This window comes from Octodon degus, unplaced genomic scaffold (genome assembly GCF_000260255.1).
Source record: "Octodon degus isolate 3935 unplaced genomic scaffold, OctDeg1.0 scaffold00002, whole genome shotgun sequence".
Classification (NCBI taxonomy): Eukaryota; Metazoa; Chordata; class Mammalia; order Rodentia; family Octodontidae; genus Octodon; species Octodon degus.
This window is the reverse complement of record NW_004524578.1, coordinates 20,940,684-20,949,267: the sequence shown is the minus strand read 5'-3', so window position 1 is coordinate 20,949,267 and position 8,584 is coordinate 20,940,684. Positions and strand designations below refer to the sequence as shown.

General features: G+C 52.4%; 1 protein-coding gene across 3 annotated transcripts in view; it reads left to right on the top strand.

Annotated features, from left to right (window-relative positions):
* Positions 1-1,956: 1,956 nt before the first annotated feature.
* The window catches only part of Ap3b2 (adaptor related protein complex 3 beta 2 subunit), a 29,284-nt gene continuing 22,656 nt past the window's right edge, over positions 1,957-8,584 (top strand). The window contains exon 1 of one of the 3 annotated variants that reach the window (XM_004623332.2): positions 1,957-2,072. In XM_004623332.2, the coding sequence (XP_004623389.1) occupies positions 1,960-2,072 (113 nt within the window). In that variant the 5' untranslated portion in view covers positions 1,957-1,959. Of the gene's footprint in view, positions 2,073-5,793; positions 5,964-6,822; positions 6,910-8,584 lie in introns of those variants that run through there. The other 2 variants (XM_023712815.1, XM_023712820.1) reach the window with 2 other exon arrangements.

The following is an 8,584-nucleotide window of genomic DNA, read 5'->3' as shown; positions in this document are numbered from 1 at the left end:
CCCTCATCCTAGCCTGTGCCGATGCCTTGTAGTCTGTTCCCTCTCTCCTTCAGACCCTGACCGGAGCAGTCAGCACCATAAAGTTCTTCCTCTCTGAGGCCTTCCTTGGTCAGCACTTTGAGGCTATAGAGTTGGAGGCAAGCAAGCCTGAGCCTGGAGACCTCTTCCTGTTCAGGCTACTGACTCCTGCAGGACGCTGGTGCGGAGCCCACGTGGGTGTGTACTGTGGCCATGGAGAGATCATCCACTTTGAGGGTGAGGCTCCCAGTGCCCGCTGGTGGGTGAGTTACACTAGGCTAAATACCTAGGTCCTCAGACAAGCAGGGTGCTTAAGCAGCTACCGAGATGTGAGGAAACACGGACAGTGGTCTGAAGGGGTGGGGATCACCGGGCCCAGCATCCCAGTTGGCTCTATCCATGTCTGCTGGTGATCCCCACAGGAAAGTGTCCCAGCGGCCAAGGACAGTGCCAGTTTCTGGAGTCTTCGGAAGGCGTGGTATGCAAACAGGGGCAGCTGCCACTGCAACGCTCCCGCCAGCTATGGCGTGTGCTGCGGAGACGCGGTGGCGTGGACCACGCTGGGCTGCAGCGCCGTGTGCGCGAGGCCATGGCGATGGACCCCCCGGCTTATCATCCTACGCGGTACAACTGTGTGCACTTTGCGCTGCACCTGCTGGACCTGGATAGGAGCCCTGGCTTGGTGAGTGCTGCCCTGCAGAAGCCCACCCCGCTAACAGATACCCTTAACCAGCACTGTCCTGTAGACCCAAGTCTTCCCAGCCTACCTCACTCCACTACGGCCACAGCCACGCTTCTCTAACTCAAGACATTTGCCCTGCCTGATGCAAAACCTCCAGAACCATGCAGCCTGTCCACTCAAGGGTCTGCCTCTCCAAAACCCCTCTGGATAATCCCCAGTTTGTAGATGCTGGCCACAGACATTTCCTTCAGCTTGCCAACCTGCAAGCCAGCTCCTGAGCAGCCTCATCATTACCCTAGCTGAAACAGAACCTTCCTACAAAGTCCAGTGTGCTGGATCCTACCCATTCATTTCCAGTCAGTCCCAGCAGTTCTGGCCATGAAGACTTAAGGATCCTACTTCACAGATTGAAATTCAGTCCCCAGGGCCAAACCAAAGAGCTCTTCCATTCCCCTAAACCAATTGGATCCCACACCTCCCCACCCCTGGTGGCTGTTTTGCTCTGATCCATTCAGGCCTTGTTGAATCTCGGGCTTTTGAGTTGATCAGTACGCATCCCACTAGCAAGACGTTCTGACTTCGCACCCAGCACGACCGAATTTCTTTTTCTTCCTTCACAGGAGTTGGTGGACCTGGACCTAACTATGGAGTAGGCTGACCGAAGGCCCTTCTGGATGGGCAGGAGGGTCTTTGGAGAAGATCATTAAAGTGTTTCCAAAGTGTCATTAGGAGGCTTGTCGTCCTCTCTAACCTGTCCCCCACCTCTCTGCCAGAGCCCCCTAAGGCTTCCATGGTGCTCTGGGACCACCCTGCCTTAAATTCCATCTCCCTGAAGCCCTCAGTTTCCCATTTGAACAGTAGGACGCCAGCCTCAGTAGGGCCTAGATTTATGCATCCTCCAACGCGTCTTTGACTGCTCTGCGGATGTGCTGTTATCCAGCCCCTTCCCCTCTGCTGTGTAGCCATCGCGCCCAGGCCAAGTGCTCTGATTGGGTTGGGGCTGGAGCCCCACACCCCTTGCTCCCAGACCTGGTGGGGCACCAAGTCCCTTTACAGGGCTGGAACCAGTCCTAGGGAAGGGGTTTCTGGGCAACTGGGCGGGGCTGACGTCTCCGCGGGTCCCCGCCCGCCCCAGCCGCACGCGTGCGCTCCGGGCGCCGGCGCCTTTAAGAACCTCGGCGCTCAGCCGGGCCTGAATCCGCGCGCAGCGACTCCTGGAACAGCGCAGAGCTTCTCGCGCAGGGCGACACGGCCGCCCCATGTCGGCAGCCCCCGCCTACAGCGAGGACAAGGGCGGCTCCGCCGGCCCGGGCGAGCCGGAGTATGGCCACGACCCGGCGAGCGGCGGCATCTTTTCCTCCGACTACAAGCGGTGAGCGCGGGCGGCGGGCACCATGGACAGCGCCGGCCCCGCCGCGGCGCCCCCTGTCGCCCAGGGCCCTGCAGGGTGGGGGTTGGGCTCGGGGTCCCCGAATCTTCGGGTCGTTTGCCGCCTGGCCTTCTCGCTGGGTAGGTTAACTCTGAGAGCACCCCCAGATCCCACGGCAGGGCGGGGCGTGACGCTGGGATCCAAGGCGGCGGCGCCCAGGCCTGGCTCCACGGATTCCTACCGAGTCCGTTCCTCCACCCATCCGCACACACGTCCCTGTCCCAGCCTGGGCCTGCAATCCTCCCCACCCTAATGAACCTACCCCCACCTTTGACTCTTTCTTCCTTGATCTGATTATTCGTGTTTATTAAAGGCCTGCCCTGTGGTGCCCCGCACTAGTTTGGAATACAGCTGTGAATTCGAGGCTGTCCTTGTCTTCCGGTTCCTCTAAAGGGACACAGGGTGAAGCAGTCAGGGATAGCTCAGTACAGAGAGGGATGAGGAGGGAGAGTGGAAGCCTAGGGGTGTTCCAGGCAGAGGACAGAGGAGGACTGGTGAACCTAAGGCAGGAATGGGGAGCCCAGCCCTAGGTTTGTAGGAATTTCTGTGATGTGGCCTGTGCACACATGCCATTTGGCTGACCAGAAAAGAGGGTAGGCAGGCCACTGAATGATTCTAAGCAGGTACTGACGTCAGGTTTGTATGTAAAAGGATCATGGGCTAGACCCTGAGAGATTGGAGGAGCTGAATAGATGAAGAGATGGGTGATGGGGCTGTGAAGTCGACAGGCAGGGATGGTGACCCAGACCAAGGAGGGGCAGAGTAGTTAAGGATTATAATATTGAGGAGGTGGAAACCCCAGACCTGACTTGATACTTGCATTTTGGGGGGGTGGGGAGGGGTGAGAGACTGTGAGAGACTGTGACAAATCAAGGATGGAGTAGATAAATAGGGCCCCTGGATCTTTTGGTCGACTACTATCTGGCCCTCTCGCTGGATGGGTTGGCTCTGAGAGCACCCCCAAATTGGCATGGTGTGGCAGTGGTGAGGGAGGTGTGGGGGTACTGTTCAGTATAATTAGAAATAAAGATGTTACAGGCAATTTTGGGGAATGTTGTTGTTGTTTTTCTTTGATTTTTAAGGAATGTTATGTTGAGCAGCTTTGAGCATGGTGAAACTAACCAGAAGGATGTTCTCGTCTCGTAGGTCTCCAGTTATTATAAGGATTTAGATTTCAGAAGAGGGATGAGGGAGCTGTTAACATATGCTTGTTAACTAAAGCCACAGTGAACAGGGAAGATAAGCCCAGGAGAATGTACAAAATGAGTTCAGACAGGACACAAGTATGAACCCAGCAGACACTAACATTAGGGATAACCAGAGGACCAGGGCAAGGTCGAAAGTTACCTGAGAAGATGTGATCCAAAAGGAAGAAAATAAAATAGAATGTCAAGAAGCAAGGTATGTCAAAGAAACAAGTAGTACCAGTGCCCATTAAGGTCAAGTTAAACAAAAAAGGGAATTCAAAATGACTGGTTATGAAAAGGTCAACTTCCCAGTGCACTGCCCAGCTCATCCTTGAAGACCAACTCTGGCAAATCAACTCTGGCAAATTTCTCCCAACTTTCTATTATGAATGACTTTAAACATTCAGAGAAATTAATTGAAAACTGCAATGAATGCATATGTGTCATCCACCTACATTCACCCATCACTGACATTTACCTGGATTGCTTTTCTAACCTTTTATCCCTATTTTTGACTGAGCCGTGTAAATTGCAGAGATCATGATCCTCCAGTCCTAAATTCCAAATCAGCATCTAAAGCCAGGGTGAAGTAAATGAAGGAGCAAATAAGAAGTGAATAAATAAAACACTGTGGATGGAATTTTTCTTTTAATAAATTTGACTGTAGGGGCCAGGGTGTTAACTCGGCAGCCTAAGTGCCTGCCTGGCAAGAGCAAGGCCCTGGGTACAATCCCCAGTACTGCATGCCATGCTGGCCCCCATGCCATGCTAGCCACCAAAACCCAGCATTACATGCCTGTAATCCCAGCACTGGAGAAGCTGAGACAGGAAGATCACTATGAGTCCAAGCTGTATAGTGAGACCCTGTACCAAATAAATAAAAGATTATAAAAAATAAAAGAAATTTGACTGTAAAGGAAAAAGAAGGCTGAAGGAGATCATCTATTCAAGGAGATACTTATTGTCCATTGTTACTAAGATGGGAAAGCCCAGGGGATGTTTACTAGCTGGTGGGAAGGAGCCAGTAGCATGGGAGAGGCTGAAAGGGGTGCAGATGTCTGAGCGATGGTGTCTTAGTTACTTTTCTCTCTCTTGTTGCTGAGACAAAATACCTGATGCTTAAAATTAAGGAAGGAAAGGTTTATTTAGCTCTCACTTTGGGGAGGTTTCAGTCCATACTTGGCTGGCTCCAAGGCGGAATGGTACATGACTGAGTGCAGCAGTTCATGGAGGCAGAAAGCAGCAAAAGCAACAAGAGCAAAAACGGAGGAACGAGTGAACAAGCCTCTTCCTCTCCCTTATATTGTAAGCAGGCTGCCTGCCCCAAGGTGGAGGTGTGTAGCGCTCAACACCTGTAATCCCACCACTGGACCTTGGATCAATGAAAAATTCTAGAAGCCAGCCCCCATGACTGCATAAGACTCTGGAGGGACATCTAGACACAAACCACAACAAATGTGAGGAAACCTTTAAGTGGGTGCAGGAAGGACCAGCTCTGCTGGAGGGAGGAGGAAAAGGAGGATAGATGCAGATGTGTGAGGCTCTGGGAGAGGGGAACTTAACTGAAGAAAGCCTTTCATTTTCATAGAGCACCTGGTAGTAACGCTATAAGGAGCAAGGACATCGGGGGACTACCCACTCGGGGCCCCCTTCCTGTCCCTCTCTTGGACAGGAGCTTTCTTTTCCTCAATAAATATATTCTGCTCATAAAAAAAGGAGCAAGAACATGGCTGTGGGTGGGGACTTGAGGGTCTCTAATGAATAAAGCCAACCATGCCTGGCATGGCAGGGGCAGAAGAGAGCCATGGGGCAGGTGGACCAAGAGCGTGAGAGCAGTCAGAGGATGGGTCATTGCACCTGTAGGGGGGAAGCAGAAACAATCAAAAGCTTGGAAAAAAGAAAAACATTGCACACCTGTAATCCCAGCATGCTAGGAGGTTGATGTGGGAAGATGGCAAGTTTTTGTCCAGCCTGGATAACTTAGTGAAACTCTATCTCAAAACAAACACAAAAACTGTCCCTGGAAAGGCAGGTGAAGCTCAAGATGTTCAGGCCCAGAGTGAGCAGGAAGGTGAGGTTTCAGAGGAGGAGCAGTACTGAGAAAGCCAAGGTCCAGCTGTGGCTGCGTGATTGGAGGTGAAGGGAATTCCTACCTCTGTGCCAGCTCTGCTGACCCAGTCCTCTGCCTGGAGATTGGGGCGGCTTGATCTCCATTCCCCGCCCTCTGTCCCTCCTGCAGCCTTGTCTCTGAGCACTGAAGAGGAAACCAGAGCCTCCCTCCTGGCTGGTGTCTGGTTACTGAGTTTCAGGGCCAGGCAGTCTGTTGACAGGCACAGGCAGCCCCAGATCCCTGCCCACCTCAGTCCCAGCCCTGGCACAGGACCTGGTGCCCAATGCAGCGCTTCCTGCAGCTCCCAGGGGCTGTGGGGAGGCCGGGGGTCAGAGGGGCCTGTGGGACTGATCAGGAGGCTGCCAGTCCTGTGCTGGCCCCCGAAGGTGGACCCCCACCCTGGTACCAGGCCCTGCAACCTGAGGAGCTTCGGTGGCTGCAGGCCCCGGAAGAAGATGCAACTCCAGAAGCACTCATGGAAGGACCTAGTCTGGAAGCCAGCCAAGGGCAAGGCCAGAGCCCAAGCCAGCCACTACGGTACAGAGGGACCCCTAGGACTCCCCACCTCACCGCCACGGGGCCAGGGATGAGTAGCCCATGTTTCTAGTCTGAGTTCTGGAGGAGGGGCCTGGGACTGGCTTTTAGGGTTCAGGTGCTGGGGGAAGAGGGTAGTGGTGAAGGTCGAAGGACTGAGAATGCCCTAACTTCCTTAACTTGAGTGGAGAGGACAGTAAAATATTTGACCTCCACATTGCAGCTCTGGTTAGAGTGGGCTCACAGTTGAGTTTGGGGCCAGGATAAGGCACAGAATGAGTCTGGTGAGACTGCCTGGCTGGTGGATGGGTCTTGGATAGTGATAGGAGGGAGGAAGTGTGCAGGAAGAGAGGGCATGACTCAAACGTCATGTCTGACCCTCTGGGAGAGTCCCTCGGGCCAGGCCAGCCCAGGGTCAAGTCAGAAGGAGCACAGAGTAAGGGGATCTGGCTGTGGGAGATGAATGTTTCATGGCCTCAGGGCATAGCCAGGTGTTTCTTCCTTCTGTGGGAGCCAGCGAGAGGAGCCAGCTGTCATACCCCAGAGGGGTCACTGCTGCTGGCACTGGGCAGCTGGCTGCCTCCTTCAACCTTGCAGCTCCCTCCATTCCCTCAGCTCCCACCTCTCTTTCAGGGGCCTGGAATGTGTGTACAGGGAGGGGTTCCTGGGGGTGTGTACATTTGACAGGCAACTGTGGCATTTGTGGGTGTGGTAGGGACACCAAGCTGTGAGAAAGTCAGCTTTAGGGAACTCCCAGAGTTAATGGAGACCAGGCCAAATGTGCCTGCCACCCACTGAAGGTCAGAATGAGCCCTCAGAGCGGCCGGAGAATCCCTGATGTTATGAGTATTTGATTTTGGAAGTCTGAACTTACCATTGGAAATCTCAAATGACCAGAAGCCCACTGGTCTTTTTGGTGAAAGAGACTGGAATGGCCAGTTTTTGTCATGTGGGACGTGACCACAGTATGTGACTGCGAGGTGTGGGGGGCATGTGCATCTGTAGGGTGTGCATAGAAGGGGGAGTGTATACAGGTCTCATGGCAGTACATGTCCATAGGGATGGTGGTGTATGTGTGGTTGTGTAGGTTTGGTGTGTGTCCAAGTATATGGGGTGTGTGTGCAGTACCTGCCAAGAGAGGTACTGTATGTTGGTTGTGTGAGTGGGTTGTCTGTGGGCATGTGCAGGAATTGTCTGTGTATCTGTAGATGGAAGCATCTCTTTGGAGTACAGGTGTGGCCAGGAATGTGACAGGTTCCACAGTGCAGGTGGGTGGCACTGGTGTGTAAGTGTTGGGGCGTGTGAGCTGACAGTAGGGTGTGTGAGGAGAGGATCCAAGGTGCAGTGCTGCACATTTGTATGCTGGCAAAGCTGGTGCCAGCTCTGTTACTCTGCCCAAGATACTTACTGCCCATGTTCCTCTGTGCCTCCATCCACATCGGGCTATCCTGGGCATGACACCTGGAAGGAATTGACAGCAATGTCTGAGTTTGGGAGGGAGACAGGTGGTTTCACCTGCTCCTGGTTTGGCCACAGGTGAAGGGGAAGTGTCCTGTGGTTTGGGGGCACCCCAGGCTTTTGAATTAACATGATGCTGGGTGTCTTTACCTGACAGCCAGCAAAGAGTGTTGTGTTCTGGAAACTATCATCTTTCTACTTTGCTTTCTGTCAAAAAGGTCTTCAGGAAAGACGTTTTCTAAAAGTCTCAGGATATCAGCTCTTCAGGGCCCATTCTGTCCTTCCTCCATTTATCTGGGGCACTCATACATTGCTGCAGCCCTGAGATTGGGGAAGTCATGTCGGTTTTTCTCCTACCCTAGGCATCGGCCACATACTCATCTCTCAGCACCAACAGCTGCCACACCTGCCTTCTTTAGGACTGTTGTGCTCCTTCCTCCCCGGCCTAGCACTGCTCCCCAGATGTCTGTTGTTTCCTGATGTTTCACACCTGTGACTCACTTTGCCCACACTGCTTTTTAATTCCCACCATTTATCATACTTCTCAAGGCTGGCTCTTTGCACCTGCATCAGAAGTCTAGAGTTAGCAGTGTGCCAGTGGCATGCCATCTAGAGCTTTAGTGTGTGACCCCACCACCAGGTACATATGAGTGACTTGGTTGTTATCAGCTTGTGTATCAGCTGCACAGGGACACATTTTTCATGTGTTTATTTAAAGTCCTCTCTTCACTTTTTGATTATCAGTCCCAGGTCCACTGAATATGGCTAAGCATGTTGCTTACAGCATGAGGGCACTTGGCCAAGGAACACCAGCCCATGCTCCGCTGACTAAATGGGTAGTGACAGCTCAGTGCTGTGTCTGCCTGGCGAGACAAGCAGATGGCAGATGGCCTTGTTGTAGCCCTGACAGTCAATGTTGGATATGGATCTTACACATTTATGTCAGTTTTTAAAAACCCATTTTGAATATTAAATTTTCATTTATCGTATTCTAAATATTTTACCTTTTGCTGCTGTTGTAGGCTGAATTATATTCTGAATTGATGAATTCCTGCCCCATCCTACCCCATACCTCAGAGCATGTGACCTTTTTAGGAGATCAGGTCTTTTTTTTTTTCAAAGTTTTATTGATAAACAGATAGCAATGAGACAGTTTCAAATCAAAT